The sequence below is a fragment of the Exophiala viscosa genome, assembly GCF_022695815.1.
Source record: "Exophiala viscosa unplaced genomic scaffold EDD37scaffold_7, whole genome shotgun sequence".
In the NCBI taxonomy this organism is placed as follows: Eukaryota; Fungi; Ascomycota; class Eurotiomycetes; order Chaetothyriales; family Herpotrichiellaceae; genus Exophiala; species Exophiala viscosa.
This window is the reverse complement of record NW_026944359.1, coordinates 394,224-420,082: the sequence shown is the minus strand read 5'-3', so window position 1 is coordinate 420,082 and position 25,859 is coordinate 394,224. Positions and strand designations below refer to the sequence as shown.

General features: G+C 51.1%; 8 protein-coding genes across 8 annotated transcripts; 5 read left to right on the top strand and 3 right to left on the bottom strand.

Annotated features, from left to right (window-relative positions):
* The first annotated feature begins 4,237 nt into the window (after positions 1-4,237).
* On the top strand, positions 4,238-5,966 carry EDD37DRAFT_450201 (uncharacterized protein). The gene is made up of 4 exons (XM_062812865.1): positions 4,238-4,387; positions 4,443-4,752; positions 5,026-5,191; positions 5,245-5,966. Exons 2-4 carry the CDS (start codon positions 4,616-4,618, stop codon positions 5,791-5,793), a joined length of 852 nt encoding a protein of 283 aa, XP_062668851.1. The 5' UTR covers positions 4,238-4,387; positions 4,443-4,615; the 3' UTR covers positions 5,794-5,966.
* Positions 5,967-6,474: 508 nt separating this feature from the next.
* EDD37DRAFT_450095 (uncharacterized protein) lies at positions 6,475-10,918 on the bottom strand. The gene is made up of 3 exons (XM_062812861.1): positions 10,404-10,918; positions 10,294-10,344; positions 6,475-10,248 (listed from the first exon to the last, which is right to left on the bottom strand). Exons 1-3 carry the CDS (start codon positions 10,573-10,575, stop codon positions 6,773-6,775), a joined length of 3,699 nt encoding a protein of 1,232 aa, XP_062668850.1. The 5' UTR covers positions 10,576-10,918; the 3' UTR covers positions 6,475-6,772.
* EDD37DRAFT_450254 (cleft lip and palate transmembrane protein 1-domain-containing protein) lies at positions 10,885-13,668 on the bottom strand. Its single transcript, XM_062812866.1, has 3 exons — positions 13,208-13,668; positions 11,065-13,155; positions 10,885-10,995 (listed from the first exon to the last, which is right to left on the bottom strand). The coding sequence occupies exons 1-2, from the start codon at positions 13,265-13,267 to the stop codon at positions 11,263-11,265; spliced, it is 1,953 nt and encodes a 650-aa protein (XP_062668849.1). The 5' UTR covers positions 13,268-13,668; the 3' UTR covers positions 10,885-10,995; positions 11,065-11,262.
* EDD37DRAFT_450141 (short chain dehydrogenase/reductase) lies at positions 13,369-14,870 on the top strand. Its single transcript, XM_062812864.1, has 2 exons — positions 13,369-13,856; positions 13,934-14,870. Exons 1-2 carry the CDS (start codon positions 13,585-13,587, stop codon positions 14,850-14,852), a joined length of 1,191 nt encoding a protein of 396 aa, XP_062668848.1. The 5' UTR covers positions 13,369-13,584; the 3' UTR covers positions 14,853-14,870.
* On the bottom strand, positions 14,871-16,131 carry EDD37DRAFT_450128 (kinase phosphorylation protein-domain-containing protein). Its single transcript, XM_062812863.1, has one exon. The coding sequence runs from the start codon at positions 15,693-15,695 to the stop codon at positions 14,889-14,891; it is 807 nt and encodes a 268-aa protein (XP_062668847.1). The 5' UTR covers positions 15,696-16,131; the 3' UTR covers positions 14,871-14,888.
* Positions 16,132-19,472, top strand: EDD37DRAFT_450127 (uncharacterized protein). The gene has a single exon (XM_062812862.1). The coding sequence runs from the start codon at positions 16,568-16,570 to the stop codon at positions 19,076-19,078; it is 2,511 nt and encodes an 836-aa protein (XP_062668846.1). The 5' UTR covers positions 16,132-16,567; the 3' UTR covers positions 19,079-19,472.
* A 395-nt stretch (positions 19,473-19,867) lies between these two features.
* Positions 19,868-21,129, top strand: EDD37DRAFT_658360 (putative zinc-binding oxidoreductase ToxD; the record flags this gene model as incomplete). Its single annotated transcript, XM_062818970.1, has 4 exons — positions 19,868-20,141; positions 20,204-20,474; positions 20,545-20,629; positions 20,686-21,129. 4 exons carry the CDS (start codon positions 19,868-19,870, stop codon positions 21,127-21,129), a joined length of 1,074 nt encoding a protein of 357 aa, XP_062668845.1.
* A 494-nt stretch (positions 21,130-21,623) lies between these two features.
* On the top strand, positions 21,624-25,773 carry EDD37DRAFT_633429 (uncharacterized protein). The gene has a single exon (XM_062816787.1). The coding sequence runs from the start codon at positions 21,866-21,868 to the stop codon at positions 25,562-25,564; it is 3,699 nt and encodes a 1,232-aa protein (XP_062668844.1). The 5' UTR covers positions 21,624-21,865; the 3' UTR covers positions 25,565-25,773.
* Positions 25,774-25,859: the final 86 nt, after the last annotated feature.

The following is a 25,859-nucleotide window of genomic DNA, read 5'->3' as shown; positions in this document are numbered from 1 at the left end:
GACAGTGAGCCACTGAGCCTTCTTGAGCATGTGGTAAGTCTCAATCAAAGAGAACAGCTCTAGTGGTAATTAACCCTGCATAGCCGACCGTACTTAGACCGGGTCAACACTGTGGTTGGACGCCACGACTCACTCCAAGCCAGCCGCCTAAGCCAACTCGACGGCTCAGACGGCGACCATGGGCCAACTTTTGACCTGCCTGGAAAGCTCGATGATTCGGAGCCCCTCACTCTATCAGGCACGAATGGCTACACGTGGTATTGCTGCAACTGTCACGACGGACCGCATAGCTACAAGTTCGTCGACTATTGCACTAAGTGTGGCGTCAAACGGTGCAGCAGATGCCAGGTCAAAAAGCAAAAGTGACATTAATACCCAACATCAATCTGGTCCGCTAGTGACAAGTTGCGGAAGGCCTTCTAGGTAGCCCTGAGAGTTTGGTTTTCTCGGTGGAAACATGCTGCTCTTTCGTATGACGCTGGTGTCTGGGAACAGGGGAATGTGGCTTAACTTGCATTAGCACCCCTGATGGGACATGCATCTCACGGATATTCGAGGATTTTTAGCCTTAAAGGTTGTGGCTGATGCGGTCAGATGTACGTTAGGTGGTCAGTTGATATGAGAGATATCTTCTTAGGCTCGGGCAACGGCTGGGAGTCGAAAGCGACAAAATCCCCCGGTTGAAGGCTGCCGAGGCGCTCTGTTGTAGTATTTCCCCATTGAGTTATTTTCGTTGAGCACTTTAGGACTCTGATCTCCCTACGGTAAACAAGGCTGACAATCAGCCTCGCGACCTAAAATGGTATAGGGGTAATGCCAAGACTTCAAACGCCGCGCTGCCTGAACCTAAGGCTTGAAAGGCATCTTGACTGCTTCTACATTGTAGACCCCCGATTACGACGCATTTGCCTGTTTGGTATTCTTATTGGAAGAGTTCGATGACGTCCTCAGCGGCGCAGCTTCCAGACTATTTGCGTTCATGCGCTGGCTGGCACTGCTGACGGGGTTGACCCGTCTTATCACGGTGAGGGTGCTGCACGAACGAGCAATTCTTCCAGAGCACGCAGTTATAACGTTCTGCCCGGGCGAATGCGAAGTCCCGCAAATATAATGGCGCCTACAGCAGCCCCGTCTCGAGATCACAGAAAAATGTTAGGCGGGCTGGGCCAAGAAGACAAGGGCAGATGTGCATTTCTGTCCAAGGAATATTGCAATACCATGTCATGCGGAAGGCTCGTTGACATTAGGTCAAGCACCGTTGATTGAGTCGATGGCCATTGGTTCGTCTTTCACGCCTGCTCAGCCTTTGCCACCTTCCTGTTGCAATGTGACTCGGTACTTTTGTTGCCCTGGCTCAAAACAACATTGCCGAAGTATCAAACATGTTTCAACACCTTTGAGTATCTGGACCTACCTTGCTTCGACTTTTGCCTGCGACTGAGATGACAGTCACCGTTGGTTGTTTTGAAGGTTACCGTGGCGGGTAGACGAGAAGGCAACCAGCCAGTGTTGGATCTGGAGCGGTGAAAGAACTTTCAAAGTGGAAATCCGATGGTGAAAACTCAGCCATTCCGTGCGGGTGACCCAGCGAAGGCACTGAAACCGCAGTCCAGCCACAATTTTAGCTGCCGCTAATTGTCTGCCCTGGAAATGTCGCTGTTCATTTGCAAACAACAATCTCGATGCTGCGGCGCGGCTTCCGCTTTTTTGACATATGCGAAAATACCTCACCTTGCCTCATCTCAACGCTCACAATCACACGTCGTATTCGATGTTCATGACTTACGTTCCGACTCTAAGCCAACATCAACCTCTACGATCACAGCAAGATGCTGATCCTGTTGTCCCAGGTCTGCATCGTTTCGCAGCCCCACCGACGAGGCGTCTTGCCATTACTACTCCACAGCTGATGCCGACCGCGTTATTGGACATCATGGCGACGACTAAATTGCAAAGAGTGGTCAAGTCAGATGTTTCGGGCTCAATCTCGCGGTGGCTATGGTCACTGCCGTCCATCCTACTTGCGCGTACAAGATATGGGCATTGCCTGTTGCCCTTTTGTGCAGAAATTAGACTGAGCATATAAGGACATGTCTCAATCTTTCTCTCTCTACATCTCATAGCATCAGTGCCTGGATCTCCTTAACTACGGCATTTCTCTCCAAAGTCGTTCGATCTTCTCCTCCGCATACCGAATCTCAAGATGTCAGCTGTCGCTCCAGCCAATGGCTGGAAATGTAGCAACTGCAGAGAAGCCAACTTGTTTCAGCACGATCGATGCCCAGTGTGCGACCACCGGCGCGACCGCCACGACAAGCTGATATCCATCCAGCAGCATAAGAAGTCCAAGAATGAGGACAGGCGGATTCCCAAGCGATGAAAGAGTTCACAGTCGGTAAGCAATGACGAAGTGTGCCAAAGTGCCTTGACTGATACGTCTAAGACCTGTACTATGCCTTTCAGCATGGAGCATCTCAATATACCGGCACCAGCAACGAGCGCCATCACCTCCCAAACACAACTTTGACCCCAGAACCTTTGAAGAGGTCAGGCAAGGCTACTTTGAGAAGCTCTTTGGAAGCGAAATATCTTGATCAGCTGGAGATGCAAATCTGAATGCCGAAATCAGGGGTTGGGAGCCTTGTTACGTATCGCATTGTTTAAGTCGGCCTGACGCTGTTTTTCCATGCCCGTCTATGTTTCATGTAGCCCTGTAACCACCAAAATATGCTTGCCGTTATCACAAAGATGTGCCCTGACCGACTTGAAAACGATTGCCCAAAACTTGATGGTGCAACAAAAGAACATCCAGTGTTGGAGATGCCGAGACTTTCTTATCTGGAATGGATGCATACCTATGCAGATCGTGCAGATAGCGCTTTCCCCAATTACACCCTTGCTCCTTGCATTCACATCTCCTGTGCGTCACCCGTTTCCCACCTGCTTTCGACTCACCCTCCTCCACACCGATGCTAGTTTCAGCATTGGTTGCTCTCCTACCATCGACAAGAACTAGAGTGATCGGACGTAAGTCCTGGAAAGGACCTGCTCTAGACATTTACTATCCGACTTGATCAGTCGTCGTTCATGTGGCACCACTTCCCCAGACATGCACGTCTTCATCTCGTTTCCTGGGCTTCACAAGTCCGAAACTGTGAGTGCCTATGCCACGCCACAAAGAACCTGCCGGCCCTTCACCGTGCAGCCTAACCTTGAACGCTTATCTGGTGGCATCCTGGATTTCCACGTGGTGACCCACAAGGTCGGGCCCCCGACGGTGCCAGACAAGGAGGGATCTTCCAATGTCAAAGCCTTTCTACTCCTATGCCCACAAGTTGGGCACAAAAAGTTTCCCAGCAGTCTCAGCTCCGCAGGATGCTTTGACCATCTGACATTGTTTTCGCGTGGAGACTGAAAGGCAACGAGGCGGCAAACTAGGCTAAAATTGAAGTCACCTTCCCAACATCTGGTGAGGAGTGTGCCTTTAGGGTGCCTGCCTTTGTCCTCTGACGCATAAGCATCACTGACCCTGCAGCAATTATTGGTCAAGGCCTTGATCCCTATCAGGCAGGTGCGCAACAGCAAACTTCCTCGCACAGGTGTGAAAGGTTTCCAAATCTCCTAGGTCAGGATCGACATTACGTATGAAACCCTTCGGCCGCTGTGCGGTGTCTCCGTCAAGGTCACTGTGTGCACCGTTCCAGTTTGAACTGACTGTATGATGTGGAACTTCGGCGCTCGGGATTCTCTACCTCAATATTGAACCCCCAGGTGTTCGCTATCTGACCCTGTCTTGACCACAACATTGAAATTATTGCTTCTATGGCTGGCAACCTGAGACTCCAATAAGAGCTCATACTTCGATTGTTAACTATAAGTATGCACACGGCAGGCGTGGTAGTGTAGCTCATCATCTCTACAAGCCCTGCTACGCGAAGACGGTCCCACCGGCCTGCTGAGGACGCCTGTGTGTTTCGCCATGGGCCATTGCCAGGGCCTGGCGGTCTACAGAGGATATCAGAAGCAGTCTGCGGTCATGCTTAAAGGCACTCGAGAAGCCCTCCGAAGTCGATATCACAGAAGCAGTGCTATTCTTCAACTTTGATTCTCACTCTGCTGCAAGTTTTAGTCACTTACTCTGTTCCTGCCTGCTGGGTGTCCAGCTTCCTTGTAAATCATGGGTCGGAGTGACCCTAGGAACCCCGAGCTACGCACTGCAACGCATTGGTACTGCTGCAACTGCGACAGAAACAAGTCCGAAACGCCTTATTTATGGGATTTGTATAAGAAATGCTTGAGATGCGAACATGTACGCTGCTCACAGTGTACGGCTGAGGTCGTTAAGACATCTCCACGCCGCTGAAGCTTCCGTCGTGGATGCAGAATGGTAGGTTCACTCAGTTACCTGGTCAGCCAAAGCAACACTGACACGATCAAAACAGCCAACGAATCAATTCATTGCTTAGTCGCCTGGTGCTTTACTGTAATGCATCTGGCAAACTATCAAACCTCCTCCTGCTCATCACCACCATTCATTCGAAGTCATACCTCCCATACTGCGGCACTTCGACCCTATGCAGCTATCAGACCTCGAGGCTCAGTCTGATGTGTCCTCATGACATGGGGTGTCCTTCTCAACAATGCATGCTCGGGTGACTATCTAGGAGATGTGCTGCGAAGTGACAACGACTACACTCGGTGTTTGAGAGACTTGGGCAACAGGAGGATGATCACCTTGATGCTGGACATCAGGTGAGTGCGCACCGCTGTTTTATGTGTTGTACTGTCTGGCCAAGTATGCGGCACACGCACAACATGTGTTGTTGCCTCAACAGATATAGATTCAACCTTGCTCTCTATTGTTTTGTGATTAAAGTTGCATGCTAGCATGTCCTTTTGGTGTCCTTTTAGCAACATCAAACCCTGTTCACTTACCCTGCAAGCGTTGACCCCATACCCACGAGCTGGACCTGCCTGAACAGTATCTTGAACATTTCCTTGACCCGGGGCTGATCCTGCTCACAGTTCAATCACCCGCCCGGAAGACCCTCTCCTGTCTCATACATCCTTGCATCTTGCTGCACGATTGAACAAGAACAGCATCAGATGGACCGTTGTGTTTGCCAGCCAAACTCAATGGAAGCACCGGCTTCAGAAGTTCTGTAAGCCCCATGTCGAGAACAATACAAAGGTCACCTCGAATTTACCATCCATTGGCTGAGACGGATGTTCATCATGCAATAGGTTTGCAGACTCGGTACCGGTAAGGCTGCAGTACGCCACCAAAGTGATTCAGATGTTTTCTGTCAGGACAAAAGCAAAGGGACCACCGAATATGTTCTGTCACTCTGCAAAATCTGCAAAAGGAAGCTTCATGAAACCCAAAGTCGGCCTCACCGAGGCCAAATGTGCCCAAATAGCGAGAGATCAGAAGATATCTGCGTCACAAAGATCAGAAAAGGAGGATTGTGTCCCAGCTACCAAAGCTGCGTAAACATCTTCAAGACTTTTGACGGTAGAAAGTCCTTCAAAGGTCTCTCTCAATGGATACGTCCTTTTGATCAGTTACTAGAAGCAGTACAGCTAGTGGACATGGCCTATCCAAAGTATCAAAAGCTTTCCCTCCAGACAATTTTGAAAGAGCTATACGCAATAGGAGGGCATCTAGAAATCATATCTTTGCGTGTGCCGCTTTGCCGGGATGGCCGTTGCACTCTTGCTTTGCATGCAACCATCCGCACCACCAACCTCGTATTATGTTCCGCAATGGAACAGAGTAAGGTACCGTGGTAGGTGATTTTTCTGATTTTTCCCTAAGCAAAGGTATCCGGGAGCCCTGCGTGGCGACGATGGTGGTGGTGTTTGCTGCAAGGTCTGTCTTAGCGTAACCGGTGTGTCAGCTCCTGCATGTACTGCATGTACCGGTAAACACCTGCATATGCTCAATCTCAGATGACGTCCAATCAGCCTGGGCTTTCGGAGAGACTTGTGACTTTCAATTTTCCTGATAAAATGGAATTGGGCTCGGTTGAGAGAAAATACTACACTATTTGATCCTGGTTGGCCAGGGGCGACGTGGAAAGAAAGAAAAAAGGGGGCAGTGAAGCTCTTTTGCAGTCGCAGGCTCTCCTCTATGACATGGGCATTTGGCAGGGCATGAGAATGGGCAGTACGCATACAGAAGTGCTGCGTGGTGGGCAATCAATCTGCCAGGGAGGCAACGCAGGAGAGACTCGAAAGACGCCTCCCAGCCACCATGCGCACCCGGAGAGCAAGGCGATCAACGTCCAAAAGCTCTTCGAGCAACAAAGCCTTTCTGAAAGAGTTTTCTGCTACCCCCAACATTGCTATGCGCCTTTTCTCTGGCCTTTAGTTCCCTTGAGACAATAGACAGGTAGTTAACGTACATGCCCTGAGAAAAGGCAGAATGATTGCCTGAAGAAGGCCCACAAACCCGTTGCCCCTTTTTCTTTCTCGCAATGCCCCAGCGGCCCATGCTTCAATGGTCCATATCTCTCCAGCCCCGCTGCTTGTGGCTGTAGCTGTGCCGGTGCCTGTTAGATGCCCATCTCATAGCCTTGCAGATACGACATGACAAATGGGAGAGAGCGGTCGTAAGTCATATTATATGGTGTGTGTGCTCTCCTGCCTGCCCTCACCGTTGATGGCTCTGATATGCCTTCTCGCCTAATCAACGACTCTGACATTTTTGAGACGAGGCGGTGTTGTTCTGTGACCTTGTCCTGCAAAGACTAAACCATGAGACTGTGGCTCAACGAGCACCGGCCTCCTCTTGGCGATGTTTGAACTCGGTGATTTGCTGGCAAGCCTGCTTGTGCCCCTTTTCCTTCCAAGCACTTCGCTGACAATCCTTCGAACAATACTCTGCAACCATACACTTTCCACACTTGAGCAGCTTAACACCTTCTTTCCCACAGTTCCAGCATCCTTTCTTGCCGTTAAGCATGTTTGCCATCGTGGTTTCGTCAAACTCCTCTTCAGAAGGTTCCTGATTTTTGTCCGTGATTGCAGCCAGATCAAGTACCTTCTCAACAAAAGGGACGGGGAAAAGCGGCGTGATGGCGATCCGCGTACAGTGTTGAGTGATCTTGTCCCAACCGAGAATATGCTGGTTGTACCCTTTCGGAAACTTTCCACGCCCGCATGAACACAGCGCGTCTTCTCCTCTTTCGGTTGACAACGGAACGGACGCTTCAGCTTTGTCATACTCGCAGAAATGTCTATGCTGCCAGTCACGGCAGCGCTCGGCAAAAGCTGGAAGGACATGTTGCCAGACTGCGAGCTCGTTCTCGTAAATCTCGATAGCTTGCAGGTTCGACTGCAGCCTCGCGCCGAGGAAATTTGCCGTTGCATGTTCGTTTTGCTTCGTTATCGGTAGCAGTGCCGCGTCCAGGACGATGCTGTGGCTTGAAATGTCGATGCGAATCGAGGACACACAGATCAAATACTGCATGGCTGGAACCCCTTTGAGGCAGAGAGCGAAGACATCCTGCTTGGGACTTCCACGAGCTGCACCAGTCGAGACCATGAACATACCGAAGAGGGAATCCTTGAAGCTTATGCGTCCGTCGTCAGGCGTGATATTCATCTTTTGGCAACGGTCTCTTTCTGCTCTTTCTCGGGCAGAGAACATTGTGATCAAATACATGCCCATCCAGTTGTGCTTCGTGATGTTCTCGGTTTTCTGAATATCCAAGATAGGCAGACTGTCAAGGCTGACGTAGGGCAGTGTCTCCAGCAGCGGTTTGCCCTCCGTGAGGCTCACTGGAGTCATGCCGTCCGTGCGCGACATTGTCTCTGTGGGTGATGCAACGGTGCCGATAAACTCCAAATATGCCGACGTCCGGGCTACTCTGGTCTTTCCTCCTGACATGCTGAACGGCATTGGCAGTCGGACGTCTTGCTGAAATCCATTGAGGCCAATATTGAACCTCAGTCGGAAAGGGGACATTTGTTGAACGTTGACTGCGCCTTTGGCCCTCAGCAGTGATCGAGCTTTAGGAGAGACAATGTCGAGATGAACGTTGAGCTTCTCTACCTTTGTCGCTTGATTCTCAAGTGAAGCAGTAAACGTCACTGTTGTGGTTTGGTCGGTGGGATGGATTCCTACCGCAAGAGCACCAAAGGCCTGAGTGATACCTTGAGAAGCTGCGGTCTTCGAATCGCACGGGAGTGGTGGACGTCCAGCCATGTTTGGAGGATTTGTGGTGAGATACACATCGTCGCTAGCCAGGCTGGACTTGTGCAATTCGAGCATCATGCCGAGATCTGCCGTGAAAGCAACGGTCATTGGAGTAGACTTCAAAGCAAAGGCAACCTTGGTCGAATGGTCCAGGTCGTACAATGCCAACCAGGTAGGGATCACAACGGAAACGATCAGTGGACCTTTGCCTTGCCACTCCTTCTCGTCGGAGTCCACGTAAACAGTGAAATCACCAGTATGCTTCACACCAGTGGTCCGAACTTTGCCAAAGCCCAATTGCAGGTCAGGAAAGAAGTTTTGCCTGCCATCTGTATGTTGAAGCGCAACATGACAAAGTGGGCTTCCTGTATCCGTGGGAGATTTCTTCTGGAATAGCCAAAGCTTGGAATGTGGGACGACAAGTGTCAGACATAATGTCGCTGGTAGATCCTTCCATGTTCGGAGTGGGCTGTCATTCACTAGGTCCATGAAACCATCAAGACCTGGCTCGTAGGTAGATGCAGAAAACAAGCCAGACATGTGCAAGTGCATGAAAAGTTCCTGGATGTAATGAGCTCCCATGTTCAACACAGTATCGTGTGCCACGTTGTCGCAGAAAGCCTTGATGAATTTGTCGAAGTCAACCAGCTTTCCACTCTTGACGAGCTTCAAGAGCTCAACAATGCTGGCACGAGTGTAGGGAGCATACTGAGTCCGCGTAAGTTGAGCAGCGGAGGTCGACAACATGTTTGCCCAGCTTTCGTCACGAAACATCTGCAGATACACCTTATACATCAGACGTGCTAGCTCGTCGGAGTCGAACTTGATGACCGGGAGCACGCCGGCCTTCCACATAAGAATGAGTCGGGATTGAGTGAGGGGCTCTTTGTGAATCTCTTTCATGAATCCGTCTTTCAGGATCTCCATGAGGCTTGAGATTGTCGTGGTATTGGTCCAGTACTGACACGGCGAGATGCCTAGCACAGCTGAGACTGTTGCTAGGTCTCCACACAGGAGGGTTTCAACATACGCTGCCACACTTGTATCTCGCAAGACGAGTATCTCAGTGTAGAGAGCCGAATATGGGCTTTGATGCAGAAGGGGAACGCCTGCGACGAGAACATTGAGCGGTCCCAAGTGGTCGATCAGATTTGAAGTGTCAATGATGTCGAATACCGTGGGAGCATGTCCACCAGGTGTGTAATCCTCCGAGTCTAAGACGAGCTGCTCGTAATGCGTTCGGTCGCAGTACCAGTTCGCAGATTGAGTTTCTTGATGGATGCGATGATGCTGCAGCACGTAACAGAAAGCCAGAGCATCCGAAGCCACAAATCGAATGACGAACTGAGCGCGGCGAAAGCTTTTAGTCCAAGCTTGAAATTCCGCAAAGGCGGCGCTTGCAACTGCTCTGGCACTTGACTGTTCGGAGATTTCTGTGCGCAAGGGAGAGCCTTCAGCGAGAGACACAAAGGCCGGTGCTAGATGAAATCCTAGGAGAGGATCTGTGGCATAGTGTAGTGTAACGGTCTCTTGCATTGCCCCGAACATTGGATTCAGATATTTTGACGCTTTCACAAGCTTCTTATTGTCCAATACAAGCCCTGTCTTCCAGTGCTCAGTAGAGAGAAGTGTTCTATCCTCCATAGCCAGCATAGTGCATGGAGCAGTGGAACGAACAGCTGAGTAATTGACTTTACCGCCGACCAGTTTCGTGTGTAAGTTTTGTGCCTTGGAAAAGCTAGCTTGCAGTCGCTTCTGCTGACTGTGGAAGACTGGTCCATGAGAGGGATCCAAGGAGTAGAATTTCCAAAGCTGGATGACTCGCGTAAAGGTACCCTGGTCGCAAAACCGAATTGAATTTCCATATGGACTGTTATGCCAGGTCTCCAGTGATGTTGTCAGTCCGCTGAGCTTCTTTGCTTGGTCACGAAGGAGCTGCAATGCATTCTGGTCGACCATCGTGTGATAGTAAATGTTCCAGATCAAGTGTGCGTTGTTGTCCTCCTTGTCGTCGATGAGCAGGGTGTAGAGTAAGGCATTTCGTGCTGAATCCATTAGCAATGTCGAATAAGCTTGGAAGGTCTTCGTACCAATTGTCTCAGCCAGGATATCACAGCAGGTGATGTCAAGTCTGCCAATTCCTGTGCCTCATTAGATTGCGAATAGGTTGCAAGGGGAGGTGGTGTCCGCTCCCACTCACCAGAAGGTAGTCGAGAATATGCAGTAAAGAGAACGTTGCGAACATCACCACATCCCAATAGGAGGCATGTTCCATCTTTCTCAGGAGGCAACGACTGGGCCAAGTTGACAGCTGGTGTGTTGCCAGTTGCGTAGAAATAGGTGACTGGCTCGATACGTGCAGGTACGGCCATTTTAGCGCTTGAGGAGTAAGGACGATAGGGAGTGAAGCGATCACGGAGCAGATGAAAGATTAAAAAGGTCCAGCAGATGACTTGCTGAATGATGCAAACAACAAAAGCGGTAAAACGCGAAGCAGTCTGCTATGAAAGAACAGACATTGAACGTGGATATTTCAAAGGTCGGATGCATATGACTCCGGAACCATACTTCATGATGGCTTTGACTGCTTGCTTCAAACAAAGGAGGCGTAGACACGTAAAACTTTTGACAGATATGCGCGCGAGCAAGCTGATAGCCTTGAGCAAACATACAGTGGACCCGAGCTGGCAAAGCAATTCTGCTCGGGGTATATTGTTAACTTCCAAAACCAGCTTGGGCAGTAGCATTTGCTCCTGCAGGGTCAATCCGAGCACAAGGATCTGCTTCATTGGCTTTCTGCTGTATATAATATGGAAAATGTGATTGGGACATGACGGAGCCTCAGAAGGTTTCGTACATACCTTGTGTAACAGTTGACGATTCTCTGCTCCGAGCTTCACTGCACGGACTTGATGTTTGACCTGGTTTTAGCCGCAATTGTGGGCTCCATGGTGCCGCCCGACTTGCTTCCGGTCGGGAAAGCCGTCTCAAGCTCCCATCCATGCCGTAATTGAGGCCACAACGTCGTGCAGGTGCAGAGAAAGAGTGCAGAAACACACCTACTTTCTCTTCTTTGCGCCAGCTTTGGTCTCGTTCCCACTAGCACTAGCAACTGGCGCAGTTGGCTTGAGTTCCTTGGTAGCTTGATCCAGCGCTTTAGGCACCGAAGTCTTCTCGCCGGGCGTGCTTTCATCCTCATCATCACTGTCGCCACCCTGCCCAAATTCGTTGACTCTCTTGTAGTCGACCTTGTACGCCCACTTCTGGTACAGCCAGACAAAGAAGATGACGTCGTCGCGCAGAGTAGCTAGTCGATGCAAAAGGGGCATCCGGATGGTAAATGCGAAAAGGTCGTCGATGAAAGTGTTCAAAAACTTGTATGTGAGTGCCTTGCTGGGCATGTGTGCAACGGATTTGAGGCGATAGTTGATGTACAAACTTGGAACCATCATGAGGAAACCATACGCGTAGACTGAGCCCACAAGCGTTTCGATGACGAAGCTGTACCATGACTTATGCGTTTCATAGATTAGAGAATAAACGGCGTAAGCCAGCAATAGAGGCACAGCAACGATGTACAGATAGCGGAAGGCTATCTGGTCGTACTCCTGGGTCTTCTTCTCTGTCTCTGAGAGCTTGTGCTTGTCCTCAAAGACAACGACGTAGGGGAGGAACTTGAAGCTCGAATCCGGACCTGGTTCTCTCAAACGCACGTCGACCATCTTGGTGATTTTCCAGGCCTCAAGAAGAATGCCAAAGCCTTGACTGGCCAAGATCATCCAGGATGTTGCATCGGAGTTGTCGACAAGGTACAAAAAGATGACCAATTGCATGAAGACGTTGGCCAGGATCGTCCGGACGGAAGTGCCCACGTTGTCTTTCTTCTTCCGCCAGTGTGAAATGTCGCTCTTGAAGGCGAGGGCTTCGAAGACCATATGTAGAATGCTAACCACGAACGTGGTTCCGAGAAGATACGAGTTTGTGTCCAAGAGAATTTCTTTGAACTTCTCGAACTCGCTGCCATCGCCGCCGGCAGGAACAGGGCCGCCCGAGGCAGCTTGCTGTTGATTTTGTTTCATACCTTCATCGATGCTCGAAATGATACTGTATTTCCAGTTCACCATATTGTATAGCTGAATGTTCAATGGCACTTCGGCGACGGTATCATTTAGCTCGGTCATATGGGAGCGAAGCTGCCAGAAGGTGTTCAAGAAGATGACAGGATAATACCATCCGTTTTGGCCAGATTCGTCCCGGGCCCCTGTGGGTTCGAGTACGATGTTCCTGCGAAGTGCGGGATGCATGGATCGCCAGTTTTGGACGCCAGTGTTTGGAATGACGGCCACGGTGAAGTTTGGATGATAGAACGATCCAATCTGCGCTCCTTTCGGCTCTTCGGGCTCCTCCTCAGATTCTTCGCTCTTGTCGAGCAAGTTCTTCAACTTTCGGGTCTTCTTCTTTGGGAGGTATTGATTGAGAGGTCTCTTGAAGTGGAACGCTTTGGCTGGGTCATATTCTGTGACAGAAGGATCCAGTTGATTGCCTGTCAGAGCGACGAAGAAATGTGCCCACAGTGTGCCGTTGTGTTGGGCCTCTTTGGGAATGGCGATTTTTGTTTGAATCTCTCGATTTTCTTCATAATTGCCAATCTTGAAGTCCTTCTCATCAACCACGAGGGTGTCCTTTGGCAATTTGGACAATTTTGGGACGGAGTCTTTTGGAGACACATAGACTTGAACATCAACAGTGCTCCCTTCAGGCCAGATGGGTAGAATGTTCTGTGGTATCGCAGAATAATTTGTCAGAGCGGTTGCATCGGCGCGCTCTTCGAAGTTGACGTTTGCACTGGGAGCGGCACCGCCAGACTGTGTCTTTGAGCCGAAGAATTGGTTGACGACAAATTGGGTAAAGACGAAAATGGCAAGTCCTTGAAGGATGGTTTGGATCATGGACTGGTAACATGTCAGTAAGTGTTCGGTCCAGGAGTATGGGTTCGATGCTCACCTTTCCACCTCCTTCTTCCTGCGTTGCAGCAGTACCGCTGCGACCTGTCGACTCCGGCATGTTGTCTGTCAAATTGCTGTAGGAACTTGGGTGAACAGCAATGCCGGACTAGTCAAGATGGCACAAGAAGGAAAGGTCGAGTCGCCAGTTCGCAGTTGTCTTCTGCATAGCGGCGGAGAAGCTTTGTCCCGAGGATGGCGGGCAGCGCTCTTGGCAGCATCTTCGCTCTTTTGCTAGTCCAATGAGCCTGCCACCTTTGATCACGACATAGCGTTCTCTGATCTCGACTTTAACCAGCCCTGGGTTAATAAGATTCAACAAGCGATCTCCTTCCTAGATGCCTGCCTGCGGCTAGGCCATGTTTCCTCAAGGCTGAGATGGCAAATGGAGGGGCGGCTCCCACACCTACGCCTCAGTTTCCCACGCATAATGCCCCTCGAGTTTGGCTGTTGACGTCTGGAGATTCGCCTGTAGGCATCTCGATAGCTCGGCAAGTACTCGATCATGGGGATTATGTCGTGTCCGGTATCATCCAGGCTGAATTTGAGAATGAAAGTTTACGAAGTCAAGAGTTCAAGAACTTCCTCTCGGAAGTGGTACGAACGGATGGATGGAAGGATAGATTGAAAATTGTACCGTTAGACATCAGGTATGAAGCACCGTCCAGCATGATGCTAAAATATTTGCATTTGTTCAAGCAAGAGCACAGTGTTGATCTTGCAGTAGGCTTGTTGGGCAATGTCAGGCAGCTATCGCAGAAGCCGTGCATACCTTCAGAAAGATCGATATCCTTTTCTGCTGTACCAGTGAAGCAGTGATTGGGACAGTGGAAGAATTGTCAGCGAACCAGCGCACGTTGACAATGGTCCGAGACCAATTCGAAAAGAATTTCTTCGGTCCAATGAACATAATCAGAGCCGTTATTCCTCATATGCGCTCGCTGATGAATGGGCACATCATTGTGCTTACCGGCATCAGTGGCCATCTGGGCACCCCGGGGCTCAGCATGTATTGTGCTTCTGGTTGGGCGATAGAAGGTTTCTGTGACAGTGTTGCCTATGAAATCGCCCCGTTCAATATAAAATTGACCATCGTTCAAGCCAGCGTCGAAATTGGCATTTTGACGAACAAGATCACTTCAGCCCCAGCAATGAAGGCATATACCAGAGAGTATGGGCACAACGCCCCCATATTCCGAGGTATTATTGATGGACTGCTCAACCGACTACCGGGCATTCGCGCTGAACACCCTCCACCTCCAGAGAGAGACATCCAGTCACCTTCTTCAGAATCCGAAAGACAAAGTGGTCCTTACCTACTCAGTCGCGACGACATTGCGAGCTTCTATCCACCCTTGAGCCATGCACACACGGAAAAGTTGATAGCCGAGACGGTGCATGCCTTGACGGCTATTGGAGGCCATGAGAACCCCCCAGCACGGCATATTGTTGGGGTAGAAGGCGTGGCCAGTGTGAAGGAGAAGCTCAAGATAGTCAGTGAAGAACTCGAGGAATTTGTCGACACGAGCGCATCGGCCGATATCCTGAAACAGCAGGTCATTGCCGGGCGTGCCTCGAGCATAATGGATGTGGATGCGAAAGATTTCGACGGAGATATCTTCGATATGTCATCGAACTTTCGCTGACAACTGCCTTGACTGAGGAGTCTAGCAATGAGAGCATCATCGTCGGTCGTCTCGTCTTGCAGCGTCGCGACGTCTGTACCCATCCTCTCGCCGATGTCGACCAGGTGACCTGCTTCGGGAGCCTCGTCTCCGATCGCGCTTTGTACTCCGGTCCAGAGATGCGGATCTTGAGCGCCGTCTATCCCCTCTCTCGTCTGGCGAACGATTTCTATGTCCCCTGTGTCGACGGTCATCGTCTCTGTGCTTCCGATGATGGCGACGATGCCGTTCATGGGCATCATCCCGGCTTCCACTGCCATGCCTTCGATCACCATGTCGTCTTGTGTATTCTTTAAGTGCATATTGAAGCTCCTGATCATGTCCATTGCTCATGCCTTCAAGTCGTTCGGTCGTCACCTCACCTGCCTTCGATCCTGGTATCCCTGCTACGCGGCCATGACCGACGCCCCTTGATCCTGGTGTATCATCCTCTTCTGCAGCCTCTTTCAAAACTTTCGCGACTTCTCGTTGGGCGCCTAACTCTTGCATATTGGGGTTGTCTCGTGGCGCGACTGGCAATCCCAATGCCCTGGCGAGTGCATCCTCTTCAGCCTCTTTCACCCTTCGTATCTCTTCTTTCCGTTCTCTTGCAGCTTTTGCGGCGGGGTCTTCTCCGTCCACTGACTCCTCGTCAGGTTTAGCATACCAACTGAGATCCCGGCCTTTCTGCCATCGGCCGACTGGTGCCATCAACGAGTGGCCGAGATAATGCTCACGATGCGAAGAATTCTGGACATCGGACCATTTGAAGTCCCCAAGACCGCCTCGAGAGCCTTCTTTTCGGACGGTTGCCAGTAGATCCATGTTGACCTTGCAGCGGCTTGCGAAAGAAGAAATGAGTGTTCTGAAGAGATGGAAAGAGCCTTTTCGCGTCCAAAAAGTTTCCTGCTGTGTAACCCAAACTCCTCACAACCACGGGAGGAGCAATGACGATTCGATTGATTTGTTCAATCGCTGGCCAGTCACGGGGGCTCGATAGGTATCATGCATTGATCGGTGGGCGAGGAAATGGCGCGGCGTTAATGCAGGAGGGGAGAATGTGGTTGTTGGTCGTAGGAAAAATAGTTCCCTGCGAGTTCTTGTTCTTGTGTTGCCATCCACAGCAAGAAAATGCAAGTATCGGCGGTAAGGTCATGAATTTGAAGGTAATGCAGGATGGTGCAAGGACATCATGACCGTCGATAACGATCTCTGTACGAGCATCGCATCTTTTTTGTTCAACACTCCTCATGCCACTTGCGCCGGCTGGTTACGGCTGCGTCATTCATCTTCTCCGCGTGCGACACGTCGTGCGCCTCTATCAACCCTTTTGAACACTTGCATCTCGCAACTGTCACTACTCGACTGGCACTGTGCTTCTTCTACCACCCAAAGAAAACATGGCAACCTAGGTTGCATGGGATCTGACACTCCTGCTGCACGACGAGTCCAGCGATCCTCAATCGAAGACCTGGCAACCTGACTGCACCCATGAAATTCCATCTGCCTATTGGATCCGAGCGACCTCCAGACGAGCTCAAACCTCTTTAAGTGACCCCGTCCAGACGCCCTGCAAATTACAAAAGGAGCCTTGTGCCGTGATTCGAGAAGCCAGCGCATACAAACTATTGCATTCATTCTCCATGTGGAATCGTTGAAGTTTTGTCGCAGCCCGGTTGTCCACAGACTTGCAAGGTATGGAGGATGATCTTAGGTCCTTCCAATCTGTCAGTATCGGGTTGACGAGTGTTGAAAATGGCAAGGAAAGATTCACAAGAGATGGGCTCTATAACCCTCCACCACTGGCTTACTGGAGGAACAACTTGACCGCATTGTCCCAGCGCTATAATCTTTATCTCGTTGCAAATCGCGATTCCGTCGCCGTCTACAGGCCTGAGTTCCCCTTTCAGAAACTACACAGACTACCCGCGCTATTGATCCCGCCTACTCTGGCGAACCCTTCTGCTGGAGGCTACATCGACACTCATTCTCCACATACTATCAATCACATCGTGGTAGGTGACTTGGGATCAGAGGAAATCGTTCTTGTCGCAACCGACTCTGGCAATATCACGGGCTACTTTACCAAAGCAATCGATGAAGCCGTGCGAAAAGACCCGTATCGCTTCAGCACAAATGCACGAAGCGACTATGTCGGCGTCCGGGCTTTCTTCAGCCAGTCGGTGCACGAGTCAGCGTGGGGACTTGCCATTCACTCCCAGGCTCGCATGATTGCCGTGTCAGCCAACACACCGCACTATGTCCCCAACGACGACCCGTGCGCAAAGCTCACTGTCTTCGCATTTGCGTTAACCCATGATGACGCTGATGTCGACGAGGATTCACCTGACACAGCTGACTTTATCGAGTATGCCAGACAACCAGACTGGGAAGAGTGGGAAGCCAAGGGTGTTCAATCTGCACCGCCTCCTCGCGACAAGAACTACAAGATCACGTTGGGCGGAGTCGAGGGCCATGATCATAATATTCCAAGCGTTTCCTTTGTGAATACAGACGAGGACATCGAAGGGAAATGGCTTCTGAGCACTGACATTGGCGGACAGATGAAAGTCTGGCAGATCTGGCAAGGGATCTGTCTCAAGTCATGGGATTTTGGTGAGAAGAGAATGCGCTCAGGTTTCTTCCGACGCCGAGAAGGCGGTTGGCTCGTTGCCGCACTTGACCCTGCTGGATTTCGCTCCGCCTGGACCATGGAACAGTTTTGTGGTCATTCTAAAGCAGCATTGTATCATGGTCATGCCGGTGAAAGCTATGACCTTACCAATATCGTTCGCCTGCGGACGCCTGGCAACAGTCTTGCCCATCCCAGCATCAATAGCCAAACAAATGCGCTTGTTCCAGACGAAAACGACCACGAGATGCTTGACTCTTGGTCAGACTTGGAAGACTACGAAGATCAACTGATAACCAACAATATCGGTATTCATGGCGATAATGCCACGGCGCAAGCTCTACAGGCGCACGTCGCAGCTGCTGGAGTTGACCAAACAACGAGAAGTACAGAGGGGATCGGTGCTGTTGCAGCCAATGCTACCAGCACAACCCTTGTGGAGCCTACTCAAGCCGCGGAGACTGCTGACAGAGATAGTGGCTCGTTAGAGCTCATACTGATGGAAGAAGACGACGAATCTGACTCTGATGGAAACGATGGCGAAGACATCCAGTATGAGTGGAACTCGGATGGACGAGAAGAGCAGCTCTCTTCTAGTAGCCATCATAGCGCGACATCGCTTTCGAGTATCGCGCCACGCAACAGCGTGGAGAATGACGCACAGTGGCCCTTCACGCCCGACGTGCAGCCTTTCTCAATTTCGCAGTATGCACTGCAAAAGCCAGACCTCAGGCGCAAAAGAGGCTACGTGGCTCCGTATGCTCGTGGTGCTCGCACACCTAGCGACATACCCATGATACCGACACTTCATTGCAGTGCATCAAATTTGAGACTCGTCATGGCCCCGGAAGCAGATTCGCCTCATGTCTTTTGTGCCAACATTCTGAAACAGGCACTGCCGGATGACATTGAGTTGACGAATCATGTCCACCTTGACAGAATCAACATGCTGCAACAAATACCCGAGCTAGGGGTCGTCATTGTCGCTTCGCAGATCGGTCGATGTGCTATATGTACAACGACTAGGAACGAGAAGACAGGGGCCTTGGGCCTGAGGGTCGACTGGGTGCTGCCAAGCAGAAAGCAAGAATTAGGACGTGTTCGTCCATTTATGCCGCTGCTCGGTATTGCTGTTTCACCAGTCCAGGGACGCTTCGTTGTAGGCCACGCTAAGAGATGGTCAGGCTCTGAAGATTCGACCGAATGGGGTTCTGACGGTATAGTGGACGGGGTGAAAACTACCTTTGACCCAACTGTCGTCACTGTCACGGAGCCTGACAGCCAAGAAGCTACTGACCACACTGCTTCTGAAGACAGCGGAAAGGGTCCAGACACCGATGACCACCAACCGCCCCGTGACGTTCACGGTACGAATTTATCAGATACCACTGCGGAACAAAGTTGGTGGGAAAAGCCGGCAGGAAGAGAACCCTGGCTTGCCACAGAGAACGGTCGCAGATATCGACTCATGCTAACATATCTGGACATGACTGTCCTGACATACGAGATTTCCCGACAGGTTGAAAGAGATGACATTGCTCAAGATGAAGTCTCATCGCTTGAGCTTATGGATTGACCCAGACCAGAGTCTGATTATTCTTGAAGTGCCTCATGTCTGTGCCACCAGAATGGCTCTGGTCTCGAAGGACGAAAATACACCACGCAGACGCTTTGACGATGGTCCTCACCCAGTGAACAAAGCATGCATGATCGAGGCGTTGTGTCAGGTCACCAGTCTCGGCGGCAGGCGCCAGACAAGAGTAAAGAGAAGCGGAAAGCACATTTGGATCGTCAACAGGATCTGGAGAGCACTGGTGCATCGATTCACATCGAGGTATCTCTTTTGGGCTGAGTAAAACGGCACGTGGAAGTCATACCCTCTTTGGGCCCTCGAGCAATTGAGCGATCGAGCATTGATTGGGCGCATGTTTACGGCGTTTTATTCATGATGTTTCCATGGGAGGCCTCGTCTCCGAAATCCTTGTCCGTGGTCGCTCCGGTGTGTAAGGACGGATCCGGCTTAGTAATCCCCATCTCAGGGGTCGGAGCTGTATGCCATAGAGGTGCTGACAACTCTCATTCCGCCGTGACTACGGTCTGTAACCTCGCTCCACGATGATCAGGTATGGTGCGATCTGGAGGCCTTAGGTCGCTGTCTGCATAAGTTGTTAGAAGTACGCTGGTCACTGCTGTATTGAAGCGCAAATGACGGGCCTGGCCTACACACGATTACAAAGCCCTCTCGAGGTATAATTGCGACGAGGAGTGGGATGACAGTATAACAGCATGAAATATCCTGCCGTTCGTTTTTCATAGAGCTTGCATTTCAGACTCGGACGCAAGCACACGGTTTCATTCTCTAGTAATGGCCCTTGACACGCAGAACTATGGCCTCATCCGCGAAGGTGCCGGCAACGCGGTCTTGCGGCGCATTCCCGTCCCTCAACTCCGCGATGACTATATACTGGTTCGTACGGTGGCCATTGCTTTGAACCCCACAGATTGGACGACTCTGGACGCCCGGGGCGACGACGGCACTCTTGTCGGCTGCGACTACGCAGGGATTGTAGAGGCAGTAGGCAAGGCGGTCAAGAAGCCCTTCAAGAAGGGCGATCGTGTTGCTGGGTTTGGACACGGAGGTTTGTCCCTGCTCGTTCTGAGCCTAGAAAGCATTGCGGCTCATCTCGGTGGTGGTGTATAGGAAATGATGCGAATCCTGAGAATGGCGCGTTTGCGAGATATATCGCTGTCAAGGGGGATATTCAGATGCATATTCCGGACGCTGTGGGTTTCGAGGCTGCGTGCACGGTCGGTGTTGGCGTTGCGACTACGGGGTATGCACTTTACCATGTGCTTGGACTGCCGCTGCCGGTTCTGGGGAGTGTTGAGAACACCGGTGACGGGCCGGAGCCTATCTTGATATACGGTGGGAGTACTGCCACTGGGACTATTGCGATTCAATTCGCGAAGTTGTAAGTGCGAGACCTGCTTGCTGTTGACGTGTACCGGAAAAGGAAAAGTACTGATGACGGGACTGTTCAGATCTGGATTGAAGGTGATCACCACGTGCTCGTCCAAGTATTTCGGGATGATGAAGGACTTGGGGGCCGATCTTGTCTATGATTATGTGAGTTGCTCAATGCGATGCTAGCGGACATGGTGCTGACGGCTCGGCGTGTGCAGCATGACACGAAAGTCGGTGAGACGATTCGAGCGGCCACAGAGGGCAAGCTGAAGAACGTGTTCGACACGGTGACTGTTGAGTCTTCAGCGGCGATCTGTGCCGATGCCATTGGCCCCAACGGTGGTGTTTACTGCAACCTGCTGGGACTGAATTGTCCACGGCAGGATGTTCAGTCGACATTCTTCCTTGGATATGGTATATCGGGCGAATCGTACATCTTTGAGGGCGACAAGTACGAGGCACGGCCAGAGGATCTTGCGTTTGCATCCGAGTTCCTGGCTCTGGCTGCGAAGCTGTGGGCCGAGGGGCACCTCAAGCCTCATCCAAAACGTACTGGGCCTGGAGGTCTTCTGGGAGCAATTTCTGGGATGCAGGAGATGCGTGAAGGTAAGGTTAGTGGCCAGAAGTTGGTTTATCGTGTTGAGGAGACTCGATGGCCATGAATACCTCTTTGGATAGGCGTATTGGGAATTTCAAAGAGCGGACTGGTTACAGGCCGAGGACGAGTGAGTTCTTTAGCATGTCGCGCATCGGTGGCTCGGGGATCGACACACTTCATCAGATGCTCGAGGAAGCGAAGGCTGATGGAGGACCGGGTTGGGACTAGGAATGGGTCTTGGGGAACGAGCAAGCCATCGTGGGCCATGTTTTGTGCTGGGACATGCTGAGGCAGCAGTGGCATGAGTAGTAGTGGTGCTGGTGCTGAAAGGGCTTCTGGGTTCAATCCAAGGCTGTTCGTCCGGTGACACCTGCTATAGTAACAGTGGGGAAGGTCTATACAGCAACGAGATGGTATACATGGGATGGTTTGAATAGGAAACGCCCATAATATTACTATCCTTCACGTTACCCAGGTACCTAGAGTGCCACGAGTGACTAGCAAGGGTGAGCGGAGGCGGGCATCTCTTGGCAACGACAACATACAGTACAGTACTCCGTAATTGGAGCGGAGAACTTTCTCAAATACAGCAACTGTCCGCAAGTGCGCTTCCACTTCCAAGTCACTTGCGCGACGCTGCTTCACTGCGCTTTAAAGAGAACTTCTACCTTGCGAGATCAGCGCAAGATTGAGACATGTCTAGATTCCCACGCGCAAGTCCATAACCTCTTTGCCTTTCTGGGAATGTCTTGAACACAAACCCTGTCCTTCCCCGAACTCGCCCTTGATTGAGCCTCAAGATGGCAACAACGGTCGCGAGAAACGGCAACGGCCCAAGCACAAATGGCACAACAGTCGGCATCACTCCCACCTCACGTTTCTCCGATATCCCTGCCGCTATCGACATTCCTGTTTCCGGTGGCCTCGATGCAGATGAGGCGGTTGAGGTGAACCTCGAGGATCATTTGGACGACCCAACAGAATTATGCCAGCTCTTAGAGAACGAGAAAGCCGCGAAGAATTTGTGGATCACAATAGCTTTGGCCTATGCAAAACAAGCACAAATCGATCATGCTGTGGAAATTCTGGTGAAAGGATTGGGATCTCTTTCTCGAAGCGGTCCCAAGGAGCGTCTGAGCCTGCTTACATGTGTCGCATGGTTGAATCTACTCAAGAGCAGGCAGGCTCCTCGTGTCTTGTCCGAAAATCAGCAGACCAACGATACGAAGACAAAAGATACCTACCTGCGGGAAGCGACCACCACTATCAACGATGCTCTGCGGATCAATCCCGCTTTTCCTCCTCTCTACCTCACACGTGGTGTCCTGTTCCTCCTCCGAGCCTCCTTGCAGGCGTCGACGAAAACTGGTCCTGGTGCCGATGCCGAAAGAGCGGAATCTCTGAAACAGGCCTCCAAGTGTTTTGATGATGCGCTTAGGTCGTCGGATGGACGCAACATGATGGCCGCGATGGGCAAGGCTCGGACATTGTATCTTCTGAAGCAATATGGTCCAGCCCTGCAAGCATACCAAGAAGTGCTGTCCAAGATGCCTGGTCTCACTGACCCAGATCCCCGAATCGGCATTGGCGCTTGTCTCTGGCAACTGGGATATCCTGACCGGGCAAAAACTGCGTGGGAAAGATCACTCGCCTTGAACCCAGACTCAAAGGTTGCAAACGCGCTCCTAGGAGTCTTCTACTTGCACGAAAGCGCCAAATATCCGGCGTCAGATCCTCAATTCAATATCCTTTACAAAAAAGCCATGATTGACCACACCAAGAAAGCCTACACAATTGACAAGAACTTCCCTCTGAGCTGTGCGACGTTCGCAAGCTATTTCTTACTCACTGGTCGGTACGATACCGTGGAGCCACTTGCCAGGAAGGCGATCGAGCAAACCGATATCAACGCAATCGCTAGTGAGGGATGGTATTTGCTCGCCAGAAAAGAACACAACAGCGGTGACCTGACCAAAGCAAACGACTGCTACAGCAAAGCGGATCAGGCACGAGGTGGCCTAGACAGAGGTTACTTCCCTGCCAAGTTCGGCTTGATCCAGATTATGGTACAATCTCAGGACATTCAAGGCGCAAAATTCCGCCTCGAATCGCTAGGTCAACTCAACCGTCACGTGGAAGCAATGACTTTGCTGGGATGCATATATGCCGAAGAAGCGTTCTCGACACAAACTACTATGACCAAGGAGGACAAAGCAGCCTCGGCTCGAAAAGCAGTGTCCCTACTCGAGAATGTGCGCCGAACATGGAAGGACGAGAAGTCTCGAAACAAACCGGATGAATCGGTGTTGCTCTACCTCGCCAGGCTCTACGAGCAGGAGAATCCCATCGAGAGCCTGAAATGTCTTCAGCAAGTTGAAGCAATGCAACTTGAGAAGATCCCAGACGAGGATAAGCCAGATCCCAGCGAGGACAACGCTGCTTACATTGCGCAATTACGCGAACATCTCCCGCCACAACTTCTAAACAACATGGCATGCTTCCTGTACGGGCAAGAGTCCTATACCCTGGCGCGGGAGACATTCCAGATTGCACTCAGCGCATGTGTGAAGCTGACGGAGAAGCAAGAAGCGGAGAAAGAAGCTTTGGAAGAGGGCAAAATCAACTTGGAAGACGTTGACAATAGTGATACGGATGCTTTGGTGACCACAATCTCCTACAACTTGGCTCGAACTTATGAAGCCTTAGGGCTGGTCACTGAGGCACAGAAGGTGTATGAAGGGCTCCTTGGAAGACATGCTGATTACACGGACGCTTCCGCCCGATTGGCTTATATTGCTTTGGAAACGTCTCCGCGTGAGGACGGTCCGCGCAAGATCCACGCCGTGTACCAGAGTGATTACGGCAATACTGAGGTCAGAGCGTTAATGGGCTGGTACCATCATAGCGCTAAGAAGAAGACCACCAACCTTGCCGAGGATACGGAGAATCGACATTACAAGCACACGTTACAGGGCTACGACAAGCATGATCTCTATTCACTCACGGGCATGGGCAATGTCCACCTCACAATTGCCCGGGACATGCCTCGTAACACGGACCAAGAGAAGGAAAAACGAAGCAAGATGTACGCCAAAGCCTACGAGTTCTTCGACAAAGCTTTGCAGTTGGACCCGAAGAATGCCTACGCAGCTCAGGGTGTCGCCATCGCTCTGTGCGATGACAAGAAGGCTTATTCGGACGCCGTGCAAATATTCACCAAAATCAAAGACACCCTCCGCGATGCTTCGGTCAACCTCAATCTGGGTCATGTGATGACAGAACTGCGCCAGTATCAACGCAGCATCGACAATTACGAGATCGCCCTGAGAAAAGAAGGGAAAGGAGAAAATGCTCAGTTACTGGCGTGCTTGTCAAGATCATGGCTGTTGAAGGGTAAAGCGGACAGATCTATTTCCGCCTTGAACACTGCTCTTGACTACATGAAGCGTGCATTGGCCACTCAAACTGACTCTCCTCATCTCCAATTTAACGTGGCCTTCATTCAATTCCAAATTGCGCAGCATGTCAACCAGGCTAAGGAGACCGATCGTACCCTCGAGGATGTGGACGCTGCTATTACTGGACTTGAGGAGGCTATCGAGACTTTTGAACAAGTGGCAAGACACAAGCAGCCACCTTACCCTCGAAGTGCGCTCGAACAGAGAGCGGCTATGGGTAAGAATACAATGCGGAACCAGCTTGAGCGACAACGTGGGAAACAGGCAGCTTATGAGACTGAAAATGCCACTAAACTGCAGGAAGCCAAGGAGAAGCGTCAAGAAGAACTTCGCAGACGTGAAGAAGCGGCCAGAAGACGCAGAGAAGAGGAGGAAGAACGTGCAAAGAAGATTGCAGATGAACGGCGGAGGATCGTGGAAGAGACAGAGAAACTTGCGGAACACCTACGTGCAGAGGCCGCTGCAAGGGAGGCTGCTGACTACACTGATGACGAGGAAACCGGCGACCGTGTCAAGCGAAAAGCCAAGAAAGGAGGATCCAAGCGGAAGAAGAGGGACGACGAGGATGGGTTTATCGAAGATGATGGGGACCAATTTGACGGTAAGAGCGAGAGGAGCGTGTCTAGAACGCCGATTAGTGGGTCCGACAACGAAGCTGCAGCTGAGAAACCGAAGAAGAAGAGAAGAAAGCTGGAGAGAAAGAGCAAACCAGCAAAAGAGCCAAGAAAGAATGACAAGTACAAGTCTGCTGCTGTGGTCGTCGATTCCGATTCAGAACTGGAAGATGAGCCTGAAGCTGCCCCCACGCCCGAAGAAGGTGCTGAATCCCCTGCTGGAGATCAGGACGAGGAGATGGTCGATACTCGTGATGACGATGACGATGAGGTCCGACCTCGGCAGCCTGCAAGACAGAGAAAACAGCTTCGCACTATTGCCGATGACGATGATGATGAGGACGAAGATGAGGTTGGCGCGAATGGCCATTCTGAACCTTCCGAAGCGTCGAAACCCGCCGACATTGACGATGAGGATGACGAGTAAGCGTCCTGGGCGTTGGCAACTCTTTTGAAAACACGTTTGGGAGCAGCGGATCGGACTTTCAGAGGGTAAAAGCACTCGAAATCGGGCTGGGGGGGACCATCCGATATGACATTAGAGGGAGAAGGCTGCGTGACTATGCCAAAAGCTGAGACTTTTACTTCTGGGTCTGTATTGACTGTATAAGAAATGAACTATTCATACCCTCGAAAGCTTTGTAATTATCTGATTATACGGTGCCCAAGTTGCCTTGTCTATCCGCATGGCAAGGCTGGCATACTGTAAATATCTAGCAGGA